This window comes from Alternaria rosae (genome assembly GCF_020736505.1).
Source record: "Alternaria rosae strain MPI-PUGE-AT-0040 chromosome Unknown BKA58scaffold_1, whole genome shotgun sequence".
In the NCBI taxonomy this organism is placed as follows: domain Eukaryota; kingdom Fungi; phylum Ascomycota; class Dothideomycetes; order Pleosporales; family Pleosporaceae; genus Alternaria; species Alternaria rosae.
This window is the reverse complement of record NW_025763570.1, coordinates 1,142,388-1,161,001: the sequence shown is the minus strand read 5'-3', so window position 1 is coordinate 1,161,001 and position 18,614 is coordinate 1,142,388. Positions and strand designations below refer to the sequence as shown.

General features: G+C 51.2%; 9 protein-coding genes across 9 annotated transcripts; 3 read left to right on the top strand and 6 right to left on the bottom strand.

Moving 5' to 3' along the window:
• Window positions 1-789: 789 nt before the first annotated feature.
• BKA58DRAFT_372074 (uncharacterized protein) lies at window positions 790-2,035 on the top strand. Its single transcript, XM_046169093.1, has one exon. The coding sequence runs from the start codon at window positions 1,091-1,093 to the stop codon at window positions 1,796-1,798; it is 708 nt and encodes a 235-aa protein (XP_046030618.1). The 5' UTR covers window positions 790-1,090; the 3' UTR covers window positions 1,799-2,035.
• A 94-nt stretch (window positions 2,036-2,129) lies between these two features.
• Window positions 2,130-3,550, top strand: BKA58DRAFT_7126 (uncharacterized protein). Its single transcript, XM_046175768.1, has 2 exons — window positions 2,130-2,479; window positions 2,530-3,550. The coding sequence occupies exons 1-2, from the start codon at window positions 2,285-2,287 to the stop codon at window positions 3,382-3,384; spliced, it is 1,050 nt and encodes a 349-aa protein (XP_046030617.1). The 5' UTR covers window positions 2,130-2,284; the 3' UTR covers window positions 3,385-3,550.
• On the bottom strand, window positions 3,468-4,149 carry BKA58DRAFT_407147 (uncharacterized protein; the record flags this gene model as incomplete). The annotated part of the gene is made up of 3 exons (XM_046172009.1): window positions 3,468-3,777; window positions 3,856-3,952; window positions 4,020-4,149. The coding sequence occupies 3 exons, from the start codon at window positions 4,147-4,149 to the stop codon at window positions 3,468-3,470; spliced, it is 537 nt and encodes a 178-aa protein (XP_046030616.1).
• A 1,986-nt stretch (window positions 4,150-6,135) lies between these two features.
• On the bottom strand, window positions 6,136-7,416 carry BKA58DRAFT_445992 (uncharacterized protein; the record flags this gene model as incomplete). The annotated part of the gene is made up of 4 exons (XM_046174170.1): window positions 6,136-6,397; window positions 6,449-6,537; window positions 7,053-7,212; window positions 7,270-7,416. The coding sequence occupies 4 exons, from the start codon at window positions 7,414-7,416 to the stop codon at window positions 6,143-6,145; spliced, it is 651 nt and encodes a 216-aa protein (XP_046030615.1). The 3' UTR covers window positions 6,136-6,142.
• A 628-nt stretch (window positions 7,417-8,044) lies between these two features.
• BKA58DRAFT_433504 (uncharacterized protein) lies at window positions 8,045-8,720 on the bottom strand (the record flags this gene model as incomplete). Its single annotated transcript, XM_046173197.1, has 4 exons — window positions 8,045-8,233; window positions 8,289-8,465; window positions 8,530-8,574; window positions 8,625-8,720. 4 exons carry the CDS (start codon window positions 8,718-8,720, stop codon window positions 8,045-8,047), a joined length of 507 nt encoding a protein of 168 aa, XP_046030614.1.
• Window positions 8,721-9,143: 423 nt separating this feature from the next.
• Window positions 9,144-9,780, bottom strand: BKA58DRAFT_433503 (uncharacterized protein; the record flags this gene model as incomplete). Its single annotated transcript, XM_046173196.1, has 3 exons — window positions 9,144-9,332; window positions 9,388-9,597; window positions 9,661-9,780. 3 exons carry the CDS (start codon window positions 9,778-9,780, stop codon window positions 9,144-9,146), a joined length of 519 nt encoding a protein of 172 aa, XP_046030613.1.
• A 472-nt stretch (window positions 9,781-10,252) lies between these two features.
• Window positions 10,253-11,142, bottom strand: BKA58DRAFT_415853 (uncharacterized protein). Its single transcript, XM_046172574.1, has 3 exons — window positions 11,000-11,142; window positions 10,727-10,945; window positions 10,253-10,654 (listed from the first exon to the last, which is right to left on the bottom strand). The coding sequence occupies exons 1-3, from the start codon at window positions 11,132-11,134 to the stop codon at window positions 10,454-10,456; spliced, it is 555 nt and encodes a 184-aa protein (XP_046030612.1). The 5' UTR covers window positions 11,135-11,142; the 3' UTR covers window positions 10,253-10,453.
• Window positions 11,143-11,994: 852 nt separating this feature from the next.
• Window positions 11,995-15,932, bottom strand: BKA58DRAFT_7104 (uncharacterized protein). The gene has a single exon (XM_046175765.1). The coding sequence runs from the start codon at window positions 15,810-15,812 to the stop codon at window positions 12,189-12,191; it is 3,624 nt and encodes a 1,207-aa protein (XP_046030611.1). The 5' UTR covers window positions 15,813-15,932; the 3' UTR covers window positions 11,995-12,188.
• Window positions 15,933-15,995: 63 nt separating this feature from the next.
• On the top strand, window positions 15,996-18,387 carry BKA58DRAFT_350046 (FK506-binding protein 3). Its single transcript, XM_046168505.1, has 4 exons — window positions 15,996-16,298; window positions 16,418-16,903; window positions 16,955-17,660; window positions 17,711-18,387. The coding sequence occupies exons 1-4, from the start codon at window positions 16,209-16,211 to the stop codon at window positions 17,917-17,919; spliced, it is 1,491 nt and encodes a 496-aa protein (XP_046030610.1). The 5' UTR covers window positions 15,996-16,208; the 3' UTR covers window positions 17,920-18,387.
• Window positions 18,388-18,614: the final 227 nt, after the last annotated feature.

Sequence of the window (18,614 nt, the reverse complement as noted above, 5' to 3'; positions counted from 1 at the left end):
TACGCCCGTTTTGATTTCTTCTTCTCTGCCCTTGCGGCGAGAATTGATCCTTCTATGGTAGCAGAAATGTAACCCATCTCATCATGCACATTGCTTTGATCCAAAGCATATCGCCATAATGGACGTGTGAGAGAAATGAGCTCCTCTCATTGTCTCGTAGCAGTTTATTTTGAGTGTAGACTAAGTCGAGGTTTTGACGATGATCAACCCTTTGTGGGAGACGAGTCGATTTACACGGCGTCTGACACCCTGCCCAGATGATATCCGTGTAATGGCCCATCGAATAGATTGGTGTAAGCAAACATAGTCTGTTGGAGATGGCGAAACGATATCCTAGTAGCTAGTGAGGCTCTGACACCACTAACTCTCTGTTCGTCAAGGACGCGCGTAACAGGCGCTACTGTCTTAGCTCAAGATGAGCACTCTGGACAAGGGATCAAACAAGAGAGAGTGGCATGTACGCCGTTGTATGTCGTGAAATCATTGTAGGCTCTGATCTGGTCCGGTTTCGGCGTAGTTATGAAAGCTACCTTGGTAGAATGACGCTGAGGCTGTCGGCTCCGCACTACAAATCTTTGATAGGGACACATCCACAATCAGGCTCGGACCATTGGATGGGTTGTTTGCACATGGTGCATTCCGGGAAGGTGAAGGTCAAGTATGCCGTCATCCCCTTTGCTTTTCGCGGCCAGTGTTGAGGCCCCCATTTTTTGTCGAAACTACTGCACGTGGTAGGGGCGCCAAGCCCCATTCTGCAAATGTGCCCACACCTTCATCTGCGAAGAGACCAAACAACCACCACAAAGCCTCGTGGCTGTCACCGAGCTTCGCCGGCTGCACTAAGTGTTCTGACCGCCAGTATATCTAAAGGAAGGGTCACGACCTTAGTCCTGTTGGCTGCCTCGTGCATTATGTCGATGCAAACGAACGTCGCCGCGTCATCGGAGGCGGTAATAAGTACGCCCAATGCGCGTTGCGTCAATGAAGAAGCCGATGTACGTACATCCATCAAAAGCATCATACTAGCTAATTGAGTAAACGTACGATCCTTTAGACATCATCGCATCAGTCCGTTAATCACCCCGAGTCTATGGCTGCAGGGACTGAACACCCTGCGTCTGTCGCTGCCGGTAGCACTATCTTTTACACTCATTCGTCAAATCTAGCATCTGGAGGTGAAAGCAGCTTATACATTACGTCACTTACGTGCCCTCAACTGCAGCTTCGTCTTCCTAGCATCCACGACACTGCTGCACTCCTACGAATCTTCACCGACCACCGCAATGTCCAGTACGACAAGTCATGTGCTGGGCTCGATAGCGTGGATGCCATTGTCAATCTGATCAAGCAGTGGCAGATTGTAGATCTACCATTACAACGCGCTAACATCGTTATCGTGGTTGACGGGAAGACTGTCGGCACAGGTGGCTTGGGCTGGGTTGGCAGAAGAAAGACTGATGGCAAACTGATTGGTGACGCAGGCTTGATGTTGGACACATATTATCGTGGCTCAGGCTACGGCTACGAGTCGTTACGTATGGTCATTGATCATGGCTTTGCTGTCCTGGGCATGGATGAGATACACATAGCTTGTGTAGATGCTAATACTGCGTTCAAAGGGTTGATGAACAAGAAGTTTGGATTCCCGGCCGAGGTAATAGAAGACAAGTTGTTTGGGAATGAGTGGATCTGGCGCATCACGAAGGAGGCATGGGAAGATAGTACGCACTCTGCCCAAGGACGGGGTCGAGGTCAAGAGAAGGCACGAGGAGTCACTGGCGAAGATTCACGGCCATAGTGAGTGTCGCACACATCCAGCGATAACATTTCAGCTTGTGGAAGTTCTGCTCGATGCGGAAAAGGTGGCTGGCGTCTATTACTCCCAGCGGACTGTATCCTTGTTTCGGTCCCTCGCCTTTGCTAACAATACGATACATGACAGGTTCGACTTTATCATAAATCGCGTGCGATGTAGATGGAATAACATCCTGTTGAGTCTGTTGGCAAAAACATCACGATGCAGTTTTTGCGCAAACCGCAATTCCTTGATGCACGTGTAGCAGCGCGCACCAAAGCCGCATTGTTGAGGTTCAAAGCACATGATTCCTTCTTCCATTTACGCGACCAACCGCTGAGAATGCATGATTTATTCCGCTGCGCAGTTGGGGAGGTTGTGCTATAAGTAAGCGTGAAACGCATCAAATACACGTAAAGTCTCACGTTCCCGTATCCTGAGGTCGCCTTCCATCGGAGAGCTTTCCGGACCTTCCCTCATCACAACATCATGATTTCAGCATCGCCATTAACAAATAAATTTTCTAGTGCTACAAGCAGTGTGGCTCTGGTCTTTCATAATAATGCCGGTATTATTCTTATGCTCTTGGCGCAGGTATGCTCCACTATCCTGGCGACATTGGGACGCATCCTGAGAACGGAGCGTAGCGGCGGCTCAGGCACCACAACAGTCGGTACTTCAGAGGTATGAGGATACGCTACCTGCCCACCTATGCAAGTACTGATATTCTCCAGATACTCATTGCAATGATGTCGATAATCACCATTCTGTCGTGGACCTACATATTACTGTCCCCGGCAGCTATCCCTGGTGGCGCCTTTGGTCCTACAAAATTGCGTCCTCTACTCGTAGTAAGAGGCGTCGCGGGTTTCTTCGGTATCTGGGGCTTCTACGTCTCTCTACGCTATCTCGCCCTAGCTGAGGCAACTCTAATCAATTTCCTCGCGCCGATTCTCGCTGCCCTTCTCCTCGGCTTATTACCAGGTCAGCAGCGCTGCTCTGTCGCTCAAGTTCTCGCAGCTCTCGTTGCGGCCATCGGCTTACTCTGTATATTGCAGCCTTGGAGCGCTCATGTAACGAATACGCCTAGAGAACACGCGCTGGCCATTGGTGCGGCACTTATCGGTGTCCTCGGGGGCGCAGTCTCTTTCCTGACGATGTCATGCCTGGGAGAGCACGTACACCCAATGACAACAGTTTCATACTTCGCGCCCGTTTGTACGCTGCTCAGCGGCACATCGCTCATCATACAGCAACAAGGCTTGAGTTTCCCATCTACCGCCGTAGGATGGCTGTTCGTATGCGTGCTAGGCATATTGGGGTTCAGTATGCATTGGCTCATGGCAGCGAGCTTGATGACCGGCGATTCGAAGAGAGCGCTTCATATAGTATACCTGCAGGTGGTATTTGCTATGTTAGCGGATAAGATTGTATGGAGACTGGAGCCGGGATGGTGGAAGTACGCTGGTGCGGTATTGATTGTGGGAAGCGCCATCTTTGTTGCAGCTATAAAGGAGCCTCAAGGATACACACTGGTTGGAGAAGTCGACGAAGAAGAAAAGATTGAGACGGAAGATTCCAATCACTGAGGCGAGGATAGCCAAAGTCATCGACCTCTTCATTGCTGAACATGAAACGCGCTGATAGCAGGGCGAATTTGCGGAGGGTCAAGTCATGAGGACTTCAATCCCAACTGACCCGGCACAAAACTATACGCCTGTCGTCCCTCAAACCAAGTCTTCAAAACCGTGGCTCCAGCAAACTTTCCCTGACTGAAGTCCTGATCAACAGCAATGAAGTTTGCCATCTTCCCAACTTCAATGCCACACTGCGTGCGACTTCTGCCTACCGCTTCCGCACCTCCCAGCATGATCATACGGTAGAGCATTGCAGCGGCTACCTGCTTCTTGTTCAATCCCTTATGGGCTGGTGTTTCAGGCACTACAAGTTTCTCCACCAGGTGTGCAAGTGGATCGAACAAACTCGGGTTGGGAGTCAGGATTCAATCCGAGCCAATCGTCATGTGAGCGCCTGTGGCCAAGATTTTGTTGAAAGGCCACTTCAGCAGATGGGGCGCTGCCTGCACAATGGGATGGTGCAGAATTGCTGGAGACATTTCGGCCGTGAGGCCCAGGCATGCAATTCGTGGGATATCGTCTACAGCGCAAATCAGTGTTGGAGGATGAAAATGTCGCAAAGAATACTCAGGGATGGTTCTACATACCTGGATGAACTGCATTGCAGTGCGCGAGCTCGTGCTTGGAACCATTGGGATTGTTCTTTCGCACAGCCTCATAGGCGTTCAGCGCAAGCCGCACGCTTCCCTCGCCTGCGGCGTGGATCTTACATGTCATGTTCCTAGCGCCGTATTTAAGAAATTGCTCAAGTAATCTGTCATAATGCAACAGTAGATGCTTAGCATCAGGCATCCCGTGGTCGTTCAAATCGCATTGTATGGATTGCGAAGGCAATCGAGCGCCGTCGAGGAAGAGCTTGACAAAGTTGGTGTAAACATGTCTTCTCTCAAAAGCCTCTGCAACGTTGAGCAGAGCTGCTAAAGATTCTTTGCGCTCGCTAGCCTTCTCTGTTGCGACAACGATATGCGTGTGTATATTCAGGGACAGGCGGTTCTCCGCTTCCAGCTCACGTACAGCGTGTAAATATACGGTGTTCGCCGATGCCTCTTGGACGGATGTATTGCCATACCGATGACAGTCTTTGCATAACTGAGTGGAGTGCGCGGTAAACTACGCCAGATTGGAGTCGTCGCAGCTTCGACAATCTCTCCGGTTAGTGTCCAATCAGGTCTGCGAAAATAGAAGCCTCCAGGCGGATCCTTGACGTTGTCATCGATGTCTATCTCACGCAGTTCAGCAGTATGCAAGAAGATTCGATGGCAAGATATCTCGCGCATGATTACAGGGTCGTTTGAGTACAGCTCGTCGAGGTACTTTCTGTCGAGAATGCCATCGGCAAAGTTGCTTGCCTGGTAAAAGTTGCCGATAATCCAGTTATCCACCACATTGGAGTAGGATCAGGCACACAAAGCGGACCTGATGCTGCTGGCGAGGGTCTTGTCAGTGCTTTGCTATCCGACGCGCGCTTCCCCTGTGCGTTGGCATCCAGCCGCCAAGAAGTGAGTGTGAGCGTCGTGGATACCAGGCATGATGAATTTTTCTTGAAGTTGGTATTGAACGAGCTCTCTGCTTTTGGAAATGGTTTCAATGTCTTCGTTCGACCCGACAGCTTCAAACTTACCGTCGGGCTTGACGATGAAAGCCTCAACCCAAGGTCGCACATCGTCCATGGTGTATACTCATCCATTGACGTAGGCGGTAGCATTTTCTGGTCCTTTGGACGAATGATATAGAGGGATTTCCATATTGCGAGGCAGTTGGTAGGTTGTAAGAAGAGAAATATTATCCCAAAAAGCTCGAGAAGTATAAGCAGATCTGGTGTTGACTCGGGTGATTGTGAGATGGGGAAGTTCATACGCCAGAAGCTTTGGACTTCCTCATAACCTTCGTGTTCAATTACCTGCTACTTGAGCATGTGGATCAACCATATCGATGGAGACGGGAAGACCACCTTGGCTGCATCGATACGGCATCGTACTATACTCGCATTCGGCTTGTACCTAGGTAGTCTAGTAGATACCCGGAAGAAGTCAGAACTTTAACTTCAACTAACGTGGTAATTTTGCATTAAGTACCGGGGTATGCGAGATCTGGAAACTCTAAGAGTACAATTGGCAAAGATGTGGGCGAAGAGGAAAAGGTCGAACCTGAAGTCACAGATGCATCGCAGAGATGGCTAGGCACGCTAACCATTCGGGGATTAGTAAATGTCGTCATGAGCTGATCGTGCACGCCCCAACTCACATGACTTCTTCCCCAACTGCGAGGCCAGAGGCATGTCGTTAATTTCCAAAGGTTGGCAGGAAAGCGTTAAGTGCGCGTAAAAAGTCTAGTGGAGAGGATACTAAGGCATGCGAAACCATGCCATCACAAGGTACACACTGCGGGTGGTCACAGCTGTGGAATAAGGGGGTACTCGATCAGAAGCACCTACCAAACCTATAGTTTCCCTGACGCGACCCCGAAGTTGACCCGCTTGCGACAAGCACCTCGTTCACCCGCGCTCAGTACCTACAAGCGTGCATACGATGGAAAGATCTTCCATGGCAGTTCAACACGCCTTGGTCGTAAGACCCGTCCTTCTCGCAGGGCATATCCATCCAATCACATCAAACTACATGCCCAACGTCTCCGTTACCTTGCGTTCTCCACACGCAGTCATCATGGTGCATCCACTTCAATAGTTTGAGATCCATCTGGGGATTTGATGTCAGCCATCACGTATGTCCATGATCTGGAAAAAGCTCGCGCAAGGCATGTCACGACTTATGGCAGGAGCTTGTGGAGCGTTACCGATGGCGTCTCGTCCATAATGGTAGACGCCTTTGTTATCCGCGACTTTGAATGGATCTGGGTAGCCGCAAGGATCAACGGATACTAAGGCTGGGCCTTGGTACATTTGCCAATAGTACTCTGTACCGGATGATCGGAGGAGAAGGACCTGGACCGAGGAGTCGTAGTAGTCCTACGTCGGATTTAGCAATGAAGTCCATTATGGGTTGTTTATTATACCGACCGTAGGGCGCCAACCGGTACCATTTTCGGATCTCCGTACGCCGGTGTACTTGACGGGTGTAGCAGAAATCGTGCCGAGGTGGATAGCGACTAGGCTGACAAGTAGTGAGGCGAGCGTCCGCACGTTTAACGGCGTAGTAGTCAACGTGCTACTTGCTTCTTGATCTTGAGAGCCGTTCAGGAGAGGAGAGTTGGTTCGAGCAGAGGGATGGGTTTATATACTGTAAGCGGAGGTGAACCGATTGATTCACACGTAGGCAGTGACACCCTCGAGAGACGAACAACACACACCGAGATCATACAAGCAAACAAATAGGAAAGCGCTTTCTTTCGGCCACCAGCGCCCCTTGGAGCGAGTAGAATGTAGGCATGTGTATCTGGAAGCGATACCCAGTTCTACTCATCAAGTATCTAAGATGGTAACCTGTTGTCCGGCTTCTAAGAGGAAATCCAACGTTCCACCCTATCGCAGACATAAAGGCTCCAATCCCAAGACCGTCCACCAAGTTACGCAAGCGACAAAAGACTTTTTTGCCAAGTTATGCAGCGCGGCCGAAGAACCCCAGTTCAGAAGTTGCAGGCGCATGCCCGATGGTACGCCCAACCTTGGCCGTGGCAGGCGATTGCTCCATCGTTCCAACTCGCATCTCGCTCGCAGTCGTAGATCATCCAGTCGCCACATATGAGTTGACCGACATCACCGTGCCCGTTGGTCTTCCAGTTGCAGTCCTTGTGACCCATCCACTCGGGGAGAGGTAGCTCCATCTACGCTGTAGTCAGTTTCAGATGCACTTGCAACCTACACTCAATAGATTCACGTACAGCGGGTGGGTTTGGGGGGTTGTTGATGTCGTCGCGATTATAGTCAAACTCATCCGTCGACGAGCCGAGCGTGAAGTCTCCTGGTTTGCAGGGATTCACCTTCACACCACAAGGACCTAGGTACAACGACCAGTGGAACACCGCCATCGAGTAACGCTCAAGGACAATCTGAATTGAATTGGTGAACACATTAGCTTGCTAATATAAGGTCAGTAAAGCAACGCGTTGCAGAACATAATGCATACATACCAGACCACGTGCGGTGCGATTAGCCTGCAACTCGTGGCTCAAGAACTAGGCAGATGTTGCAGTGGTCGCGCCGAACAGTAGACTGAAAGATGGGCTAATGAAGAAGGTGAGCCACGCGAGCATGTTGAGGGATGTGTTGATGTATGTTTCGGTGAGGCGTTCAGGATCGGAGTTATGTGAGGATAGGGGCAGAGCAAGGACTGCTGTGAACTATATATATGTTCTATGATCTCTTGGGTAAGAAGCGAGCACCAGACCGATTTAGTGCGCAAAAGGTGGGCAAAAAGCGGGCGATAGGGGTCATGCGAATGACCACGTTGGGTCACAGCTCTAGGCGCTTTGACGTACAGGATGGTAAGAGTGAGACTAAGAGTAAGAGCGAGCAGATTCGTCAAACATTTATTGATCCTATGTAGAATGGCCCAGTGTTCCGATGTCTATAGGAAGCATGAAACTTGAAGTCATGTCTCAAGCTGCACTTTGCCCATCTTCACTGTCGCTCTTTATCAGAGTCTTTATCCAACCTCTAGAACTCGCAGTACCAGGCCACAGCGTAGCGGGGACGCGGGTTGCCGCAGGAAACTTGTTGTCCATATCGAGGGTCCTCCGCGCAGTCAATTATGTAGTCGTCGCCGCAACGGAACTGGCCTGCATCTTTGCCAGTAGCGTGGTAGACACAGTTGTTGCTGTTGCCGTACTTGATTTTTACGTCAAACTAAGAGTGAGTTAGTGCATGTACGGCGCATGTCTAGAAATAGTGGCCAACGCACCTCGGGGACGAAGGGCGAGTAGTTCTGAGGGTAAGGAGGGCTGTCTATGTCTGGCTTGTTGGTGTGCCATCCAGGCTCGCCATGATAGACCTTCTCGAAGCGAGTGTCTCGACAAGGGTTCACGGCTGCGCCGCTAGGTCCTTGGAAGATGTCCCATACGTAGTACTTGGTGTCGACCTGCAGAAGTAGAGGCACAAAGTCAGTATATGTCTCACATGCACTTCGTATAGCCAGAACTTACCTCTTCAATCTGGATCTGGAGGGAGTAGGGATATGAACCCTGATCCTTTGTGCAGTTAGTACTAGGCTTGAAGTTCAACACAATCGCCCACTCACGGCAGTGGGGTGGTCTGCAAACTGCTCAACGGGTGCAGGAAGAACAAAGCCGAGGCCGACGAAGAGCCATACGAGGTAGATGATCAGGGAGTACATGGCTGCTGTTGATTCATAGGCTGTTTGCGTCGAGTTGATGAATGGTGTATGAGCGGAGACGCGATCTCTTGAATTAGCGTTGGAGCTGAGTAACTTGACAAGCTCGTGGTGAGAATTGAGTGCGTTGAGTAGGCAATCGCGCAGGAGTAGCACGTGTGGGGAGCCAATTGCAGTTAGTGTCAAATGAAGCAAAGGGTAGTCGCTAAGATATGGCCAGCGGGCAAACAACGCGTCTAAATTCGCACATAAGCCTGTTCCCACGCTCACACTTCTTGAGGACGAGTGCATATCTTGAGGACGAGTCCGTTCCTCACCGCAACTGCTCTTATTGAAGGGTATGACCACTTGGATAAGCCTACTTGGACCATACGGTCAACCCTTGCATACCCTTGCCATCAACCCAGAGTCATCAAGTCTGTCTTATCAGAACTCGCAGGAGTATCCGCGATGATAAATCCGGCCCCATGTGCACTTAAAGGTAGGCTCATCGTACTGAGGATCTTTCCCACACTTGCTGACAGTTTGATCTCCGCATCGAATCTGGCCAGCGTCGACGCCATTGCCTACGTAACGGCAGTCCTTTTTGCCGGGAACATCTATAGAAACCGAGACCTGTAGGAACATCCGAGTCAGCATGCTTTAAAACGTTAAAAAATGGTATACTTACTTCGGCGCTGGGAAACGGAGGATGATCGATGGCGTTGGCACGGGAGTCTTTGCCTACTTGGGTAATGTGGAGTTGCTCAAAGGGATTGCTCTTTACTAGGCCCTTACAAGGGTCCACTGACATTCCTTGCTTCCCTCGGAAGGGGATGTACTTGTATTTGTCCTCGAGGAGGATGTTATACAGAAGCTGGAGGGAAAATTCTGGACCTTCCTATCGAACATCGGTATCAGTAAAGGTGGTTTGCAGTCGTATGGACTAGGCTGAAGAACTTACTTTTCCAGTGTCATGTGCCACCATCAAAGTGCCTTCGTCGGTCAATGTTTCTATAGGAGCTGCTGAGATGCAGCTTAGACCGGCGAGTAGCCCGATGAGTGAAGTCTTCCAAGTAGGCATAGTGAAGGGTATTTTTGTCGGAGCAAAAGCGTAAGCCGTTCTTCGTGGTTGATTTAGAGAGATATGATGGCTTGAGAACCAGATTATAATACCTAGCGAACGTGCAGTGGATGAGTGGTAACGAGAGATCAAGTACGAAGATGTAGAGGGAGAAGGCGTTGAGGGTAGTGAGAACATCTCTTTTGTAGAACCAGGAACGCTGAAGTGGAACATGTCAAGAACATTGTATCATTTCGATTCAGTACACAGCGTCACATCCAACATTGCTCTTTGATGTGTGCGCTTATTGTGCGAGACTAATGCAAAAAATTGTCGCGCTTTGATTCATGTGCAAGTATTGGCATTCACATATCTTCCAGATAAGGTGTTTTGAGCGCACGTGAAATTCTGATTGCACTCGCCGCTAGCACATTAGAAGACTGGTTATGAAATATGATCTCGTGACAGCAAATGAATTAGACTAGCTGGACATGACGAATTCGATATTGCAGGTAAAGTGAAAGCTACTTTCGTTCTTTTGTTCAGCTGAAGAGAGATGAAAAATTCGAGTAAAAACTCGAATGTATGTGTTCTGGTACTTGATGCATCAAAAGGTAGAGTGCCCCCACTCTGCGCTGTGCTCGTATTTCAACCTCAGCCATACTCAATCACAACGTCTTGTCGATAGACACGCTTAAGTATCGCAGAAGAAACCTCGATGTTCCCATGCTTTCATACGCCATTTGCATTCTGCGACTGGATCAGAATACTGAAGATCTTGCGCGAAATGCAGAACGTCACGGCCTGGGCCGCAATCGAGCAAGCCCGGATCGCCGCCTGTCGAGGTATATTGACAGCCGACATATTTGCCTGGGAGGTCAATGGCGAAAGTCATCTGTACCGCGTAAAGTCAGCACCTGCTCAAAGCAAATCGATCAAAGGTACAAATCATGTTCTGCGGACTCACCTCCGGCGGGAACGGGGGCTTATTGAGTGGTTCGTCGTGCTTGTAGTAGTATGGACCCATAGATTTAATAAATCGGAAGTCTTTCCTGTCGGTTGCCAGGCTGCAGCGCTCTACCGCGATACCAGAAGGCCCCTCGTAGAAGACGTAATAGTACTCTCGCGGGGCGTACTTCCTGAAGATAATCTGGATGGAGTTCAGTTTCTTGGGAGAGCGGATATGCTTGTACTAAGGTCAGTCTTGCTTGGTTAATAAGCACGAAAATGGAGTACTGACCATCACTCCATCAGATGTTGCCATCGATGTACTGTTCGAAAGTACGTGCGGGCTAGGTACTTCGAGAGGCACCGCGATACCTGGCGCGACCAGACACGCGACAAGCCAAACTAGTAAAGGGAGCCACGACAACATGATGAGTGTAGGTTGGGCGGTTGAATGGTAGCAGATTGTTCGGGCTTTGTAAACAGGGAAAAGGTGCGGGCTAAAGGTGAGAGCCGAGCAGATGAGCGCCTAAGCTTATATTGGTGAGTGATTATGAATTGTGTATTATGGAAGTGTAAGCGAGGACGCAGCAACCAGGGACCTGTGAAGAACGAGTGCGAAAGCCGAGGGTGGAACAGTGCTGCAATTATGTGATCGAGCAGCACGTGGCGCGATTATTGTGTCATGTTCGGACACTGAGTGCCTACCTGGGTAAGTCAGGCAACGTATCACAGTAACACCAGAAGTGAATGAATAATAGGCTCTTCCATGCCTCACAGTCTCCAAATTCTCACACAGTATTGACTATGGATAAGAGAAGATACGACTGATAGTAAATCGGGCAATTATACTAGCAAGTATGAACGAAAGGGTGTGATTGGAGGAACTCTGATCTCGGAACATGGTCCGGAATGGAAGAGAACAGTGTCGCGATGGTAGTAGTCGTAGAGATCGTCGAGAGCATAGAGAAAATGGCAGAGGTAGACACCGATCCCATCAACCCTGCTATCGTGAGCGCGAGCCAAAGTCTCATCGCGGATGGCAGTGTCCGATAATCTCACACTGCTGGACAGCAGTAATGATCGAAAGTCGTTGATGTGATTGTCAAGTAGGCTCTGATGAGACAGTTTTGTAAGAAGCGTAGAAGAACAACATTACTATATCGAGTCAGCCAGATTTATAGTTCGAAGAAGAAGAAGAAGCTCCAAGCTCTCGATGACGCGTGGAAACAGACATGATTTGGAGTCATAGATCCATAGCCATAGGACATGACTGTATATCTTGTGTGGAATTTCCGCGACCCGCACCCGTGCGTATGCCTCCGGATCGCATGAGGCACCTTCCAAGCTGTGCAGAACGTGCTCTGCGTTGGCTATCCCCCGTTAACTGAAATGAGCGCCCTCATGTGTCACACAAATCTGGCGCGCATGCTGCAGCGTGGCATGGCTCGTTCATTCGTGATAAGTCGTGAAACATACATAGACTAGTCAAAAGACACCCTGCCCAAGCCTCGCTCTTTGACCGCCTTGACAACGCCATCCTTGATCTTCGCAAGTGCTGCTTCCCATGGCTCTTTCAAAAAGCTCTCGTCCTCGTCTGCCTCGTAGCTGATGACGTAGTCGATCCATTTCACCATACCAACAGCCTTGCTAATGTCCTTCTCTTCCAGTACGACCTTTTTGAGGTACTTGATTAACGCAACAACATCTTCGCCGTATGGCCCTTCGTCAGTAAATTCGCCAATCCATTGCTTCATGGCGACCCTCAAGTCCGCCAGCGCAGACAGTTTGTCGGTTGTGAAGGTCGGCTTTGCAGGACGAGGGACTTTGATCTTGGGTAGTTCTGTGGGTGGTTGGACTACCGGTGGAGGTTTGACTTTGCGTGATACAGCGAGGCGGAAAGCGTTCATTTTCTCGGCTTTGTGTTGTGCAAGTACTTCCTTGCGAACGTCTTCGGGTAGCGCAGCGAGGAAGGCTGGGTCAAGGTCATCTTCCTTTGGTGGTTTGGGGACGGTGGACGCTTCAAAGGCATCATCGCTTGGGCCGGCGGAATTCTCTCTACTTTCACTGTCTTGTGCAGGATTTTTGAGAGAGATGAAATTGGCTTGAGTGAGTGTTTTGCCAGTCATACTGATGGACTTTGCTTGAGCAGCGGCAGCAAGCATTGCAGATCTTGGTGGTCGGCCTCTACCACGCTTGACAGGTACAATGGCTTTCTTCGCAGGGATACCTATAATCCTGTTCTTGCGTGGCGATTGGGGTAGTATCGTTTGGTCCGCACCCCTTGGGCGGCGAGACGGAGAGCAGGGAGTGGTGTTGGCGTCATACTGTGCAAGTATCTCGGTACGAACTTCGGCTGGTAGCGCAGCGAGTATATCAGGATCAAGCTGAGACTGGGCCGGGAGTGCTGTCATAGCGAAAGGCAAAGCTTTTGTAGATGTGCTAGGGTTGCCTCTTTTCTCTACATTGCGCGTAGGTGTAGGTGAAGATTGGCGCGTTTGGCGCAGCAGCTTTGACCGAATGTCCTCTGGTAACTCGGCCAGCACTTTAGGGTCAACCTGTGTGGGCATGATGAACTGCGTGCCTAACATGTTTAGCGGGCGGCGCGAAGGTGTTGATGCATTGAGTGTCTGAGCGCCAAACGACACATGCTCTTCTCCTGACGAGGCTTTGGATTTTCGTGGGGTCTCTGGATCGTCTTGAATAGGGTCTTCCTCGACTGCCTTCGGGGCTCGCGCCACACGAGCCGGTTCTGCGTTGCCGACTTTGAATTGTAGTCGTCGCTGTGAGCCTTCAAGACTACCATCCGTAGCATTCTTCATAGGCTCAAGTTTTGTCATCTGGATGCCGATGCCTCGAAGCTCACCTGGGGTGAAACCAAAACCGCGCAGTATGCCTAATGCCTCTTTTGTAAGAATTTCCTTAGCATTGGTAGCGACACCAAGCGTGAGGCTCTTATTATGCGTGTCGCATTTGCCATGGCCAAGATGCTTGGGAGGATCCAGAGGAGCGTCTGGAGAACGTCGCATGATCTTCATCGTGAATTGCTTGCCCTTTACCCTCTCCTTCAGCAGTCTCTTTTGGAGCTCTCCGCATAAGCTTGCAATGAACTCATCAGCTTGCTCCTGATTCTCAAACCGAACGCCCCAATTCACCTCGGCAGAAACAGACTTGCGGACGACTTGCTCCCCTACTTCTTGACGGTCGATACCTCTTGCGTACTCGTAAAGCTTCTCTCCAGTCTTGGGCCCTAGTATTTGAACAAGTCTTTCTTTCTTAAGCTCGCGAATGTCTTTGACGAACTTGACTCCTTGGTCCTCAAGCTTGCCTCCAATCGACCAAGCGACGCCTGGAAGATCTTGTACCTGAAGCTGGCCAATGAAGTCTAATACCTCGTCGGGTTTGATCTGGTATTGTCCGGCAGGCTTTGCTTTGCGTAAAGCTACTTTGGCTAGCAAGATGTTGCTACCGATGCCGACAGAGACGTTACAACCAGTCTTAGATCTGACTTCGTCGCGTAGATTGAGTGCAATTTCTTCGGCTTTCGCTTGCTCGCGATAATCGCTGGCTTCGGAGTAATGTTTGCCATCGCTACCACCAACAGCGATGCATAGGTTCGATACATCGATGAGCGCTTCGTCGATACTAACACTCTGTACTAGTCCACCGGTAGCCAGGATGGCATCGTAAAAAGCGCGACTGGTGGCTTCGTACTCGGGAAAGTCGTAAGGCAAGATTTTAAGGTCTGGACAAAGCTCCTGAGCTCGCTTCATCCACATGCCGTTTTTGACACCAAACGTACGCGCGGGATAGTTGCAACTTGCGATCTCGGACCCGCTGCCTTGGCCATGCGCAACAACCGCCGGCTTGTCTTTGTATTCTGGGTGTTTCTTCAAGCTGACAGCTGCGAAGAAACTATCAAAGTCCACGTGGAGGATATAGCGCCGAGCGCCCAGGGCGCGCTTCTGCTTGGCCTTCTGTGAAGAGGTCTTCTCGCTCGCTAGTGCCTGCAGCTGGGATTTGAGATCGGCCTTCCATGTCGACAAATGGTGCAGACGTGACTCGCGATAGTATTGTTCAAGGAAGTTTCGATCCACAACGGTGGATTTGCGAACCTTCGGATCTCGTAGAAGTATTGCGTTGTGCTCCTCGGCAGTCAGCTCTCGGTTCCTAGGCTTTGGAGCGTCTTGTGCCAGAGGCAGTCGCTCAGCTTGGTCTTCGATATCGTCTCTTGACTCTGCACGCTGTGGCGGAGGAGGGCTCGGGTTCATATAGAGACTATCGTGGACATCATCCGGCACGTCGTCGATACGGGCCGGGGCTGCCGAAGGGCTGGTCTTGGGTGGTGTAACAGATTTTGCAGCTTTACTCGACTCTCCGGATCTGGCCTGGCCGGGCAAGCCCTCTGGTTGGCGGGAGGGTGGCAGGCCCTCAATGTTATCGTCCGGTGTAGGCAGCCGCTGATTCTTGTTCGCAAAGCGGGCGCGCATGCTGTTACTCGGTGTTGGTGTACTAGCAGGACCGGCCTGGCTTCCCCTCAGTTGACTCGTATACCAGCTGGCATCTGTCTGGTCCCGGTAACCCCTTGTCTTGACATTCGCCGTGCTGGTCATGCCACTTTTGTTAAAAGCAAGCACATTCTGCTTCTCGCCTTCATCCACCACTCGGTACTCGCTCCATGGCAGCAACTTGCCCGCTTGTATGCTGTCTACGACCCACGCAGGCTTTACGATCCGGTATCTCCGGAACTCAACGACCTTCTTCGGCGTCAAATTACTGGCAATGATGTGCGTGACCGTAGTCTTCCCGTCCAGATACTGCATGAAGCCGCCGCCGTGCTGGACTATGAAGGTGTGCAGGTCGTTGAGCGATGGCTGCGTGTAGCCGTTGACATGCGCCACGATGCCCTTAAAGATTTGAGGTTTGTCGCCGGCCTGATTTCGAATGTCGGCATCCAGATTCTGCAGTTTGATCTTCTTCCGCCTGAAGTAGTCGGTAAAGCCGCCAAAGGCTGAGCCGCCGTACTCCTCTCCATCCTCGCCATCAAACTGGTGGCTGGCGATGCGCTTGCGGACCGACTCGGAGTTCTTCTCTAGGCGCGAGCCCATGGTGACAGTCGTGTGGTGGATCAAGAGCGTTCATCGGGGTCGGGGTCATGATTGGGCGTCGCGGAGGTGCGTCGGCTGCCCCATGTCGAAATCGGTGTTGGTGGTGAAAGGCGCGTGCCGTGGCGCGTTGGAGGACCGCGAATACGTCACGCTAGCAGCGCTAAGTGGATCGTTCTGCCGGCGGTGAAAGCACGCTAAGAGAAAGCTGCAGGCCTTGGCGAACTTTTTCTACCTCTCGAAGTCGCTGCTCTTCAGTTTCTCGCTTTTCGTTATCATCCTGCTCTACCAGCTGTCCTCGAGCTGTGCAACTCCCTGAGCAATAAACACCTTCGCCGACCTCATACTCTCAGCAAATCCGTCAGCTCCTTCAGATATAGACTTGCGACCACTTCCAACATGTCGTCCGCCATTCCTGTAGGCGTCTACGGACGTCGCATTCCAGCTGGGAACTTTCCCATCCTGGCCGCTGACGACCAGTCTTCCACTGTGAGTAGCCGCGATGCCCGCTTCTACCTGTTCTGCGTTGCGAAGTTTTATGCGCCGAAAATTCGCAGTAAAACTCTGTCGCATGCGCAATTCCATGACAACGTACTGACAATGATTAGTTCCGCATCACCATGGCTGCTATCGACCCAGATGCCGAGCCTCAAATTGACGACGAGCACAAGCATCCTCGCGCGACTCTGAAGCTCATCCGTGTGCCCATGGACTTTGACTCGGACGATGATGATGATGAGGACTACGAGGAGGGTGACATCGAGGCCATCGCTGCTCGTCTGCGTGCCGCTGGTGCGCTCCCTGAAGCTGACTCGGACATGTCCGACTCCGACGATAGCGAGAGCGAGAAGAACGGTGGCCCCAGCGATCCTGCCCGGTCAAAGAAGGCCAAGCAGGCAGCCCTCACCAAGAAGCTGCAAGAAGAGCTTGAGGCCGATGACATGGACATCGACGGCATGACCAACGGTAAGGGAAAGGCCAAGGGTAAGGCCAAGGTCACCGATGACGACTTGAGCGATGAGGACGATGAGGACGACGAGGACGATGATGACGAGCCTGAGGAGCTCGTTCTGTGCACTCTCGATCCTGAGAAGGTATACTTGATCATGACAAGTCCAAATAGACTCCAGCTAATACCTGCGTAGCACTACCAGCAACCGCTCGACATCACCGTCCGTCAAGGCGAGGAGGTCTACCTTTCTGTCAGCGGCACTCACGACGTCTACGTCACCGGTAACTACCTCGCTTTTCCCGAGGAGGAGGATGAGGAGGACGACGAGGATGATGGTCTCGACGAGCTCGGCTACGATCTCGGCTCCGAAGATGAGGAACTTGACGGTATGGGAGAATCAGAGGATGATGAGCTCGACGGCATGAACGACCCCAGGATCACTGAGGTTGACAGCGACGATGAGGAGCCACCCAAGCTTGTTGACGCTAGCAAGAAGAGCAAGAAGCGCGCTGCTGAGGATGATGCTACCCTCGATGATATGATCAGCAAGACCAACGGTGATGCTAAGCTTAGCAAGAAGCAGGCTAAGAAGCTGAAGAAGAACGACGGTCAGGCTGTTGCCAGTGCCGCGGAGCCAGAGAAGAAGGCTGAGAAGGTTGATACCCCCAGCAGCGACAAGAAGAAGGTTCAGTTCGCTAAGAACCTTGAGCAGGGCCCAACTGGCTCCCCCAAGGTTGACGCCAAGCCAGAGGCAAAGAAGGAGGCCGCCAAGGGACCTCGCACCGTCAGTGGTGTTCTCGTGGACGACAAGAAGGAGGGCAAGGGCAAAGCCGCCAAGAAGGGCGACCGCGTCGAGATGCGCTACATTGGCAAGCTGAAGAACGGCAAGGTCTTTGACTGTAAGTTTTCGACGTTTCATATAGTACCACCTTGACTAACAAATACGCAGCCAACAAGAAGGGCAAGCCATTCTCGTTCAAGCTCGGCGTCGGCCAAGTCATCAAGGGTTGGGACGTCGGTGTCGCTGGCATGACCGCCGGCGGAGAGCGTCGCCTTACCATCCCTGCGGCGATGGCTTACGGCAAGAAGGGTGCTCCCCCGGACATTCCTCCTAACTCTGACTTGATCTTCGACATCAAGTGCATCTCGGTCGGTTAAACGCGTTTCTGCAAAAATTCACGCGCAATAGGGTCCACTTGGTCCCGTCAGGATCGGATCCACTCCCATGCAGGACCCCGCCTGCCTGCGTGCGTTCGCGCCATTCTCATTTCCGTTTCTGTCTCTGTATCAACTGCATAGCGCGTCGTCTGAGATATCCGACTTGCATAATCTGGGGTTGTTTCATTAGATGTGTGCAAGGAGGAAGGATCTCTCAGTCCTCTTCGCCAATGTTTTATCCATATGGCGGGTCTGTAAGTGATATAGCGAGGCGATGTTGCCAAAGAGCAAAGGTTCGCTGAGGAAGCTACTTTGAAAAGTTACACGGTGTTCCGGTTGAGATCTACGAGCGGTAGTAATACACAATGTTCAAGCAACATCCAGAACGTGCCAGTCTGCAAAAGTGCGACATGATCGAGTTGACATGCTACAACCCTGCTGTTCACATCTCAGTTCCGATGTTCCCAAACCGAAAGTAAGTCACTATGATAAAATGTAGAACCGAGGCTTCCGAGATTGCGAAGATTCTAGCGCTAGTGGTGGGCCACTCACAGCGCGATAAGCGTGCACGAGCCCCAAAGACCCCACAACGCTATAACCCAACTCCTCTTCATCTTCGCCCAACTCCAACGTCGACTCAAGCCCTCTGTTACACAACGATACCGCAACTACCTCAAAGAATAATCTCGCTTACG

Bases quoted from the DNA above. Each gene is read 5' to 3' on its own strand.
- BKA58DRAFT_372074 (XM_046169093.1), top strand. From the start codon at position 1,091: ATGGCTGCAGGGACTGAACACCCTGCGTCTGTCGCTGCCGGTAGCACT.
- BKA58DRAFT_350046 (XM_046168505.1), top strand. From the start codon at position 16,209: ATGTCGTCCGCCATTCCTGTAGGCGTCTACGGACGTCGCATTCCAGCT. The intron at 16,904-16,954 runs GTATACTTGATC...ATACCTGCGTAG, and splicing joins GCACTCTCGATCCTGAGAAG to CACTACCAGCAACCGCTCGA. The intron at 17,661-17,710 runs GTAAGTTTTCGA...ACAAATACGCAG, and splicing joins GAACGGCAAGGTCTTTGACT to CCAACAAGAAGGGCAAGCCA.
- BKA58DRAFT_7126 (XM_046175768.1), top strand. From the start codon at position 2,285: ATGATTTCAGCATCGCCATTAACAAATAAATTTTCTAGTGCTACAAGC. The intron at 2,480-2,529 runs GTATGAGGATAC...GATATTCTCCAG, and splicing joins CAACAGTCGGTACTTCAGAG to ATACTCATTGCAATGATGTC.
- BKA58DRAFT_415853 (XM_046172574.1), bottom strand. From the start codon at position 11,134: ATGTTGTCGTGGCTCCCTTTACTAGTTTGGCTTGTCGCGTGTCTGGTC. The intron at 10,946-10,999 runs GTCAGTACTCCA...CCTTAGTACAAG, and splicing joins CAACATCTGATGGAGTGATG to CATATCCGCTCTCCCAAGAA. The intron at 10,655-10,726 runs GTGAGTCCGCAG...TACGCGGTACAG, and splicing joins AGCCCCCGTTCCCGCCGGAG to ATGACTTTCGCCATTGACCT.
- BKA58DRAFT_7104 (XM_046175765.1), bottom strand. From the start codon at position 15,812: ATGGGCTCGCGCCTAGAGAAGAACTCCGAGTCGGTCCGCAAGCGCATC.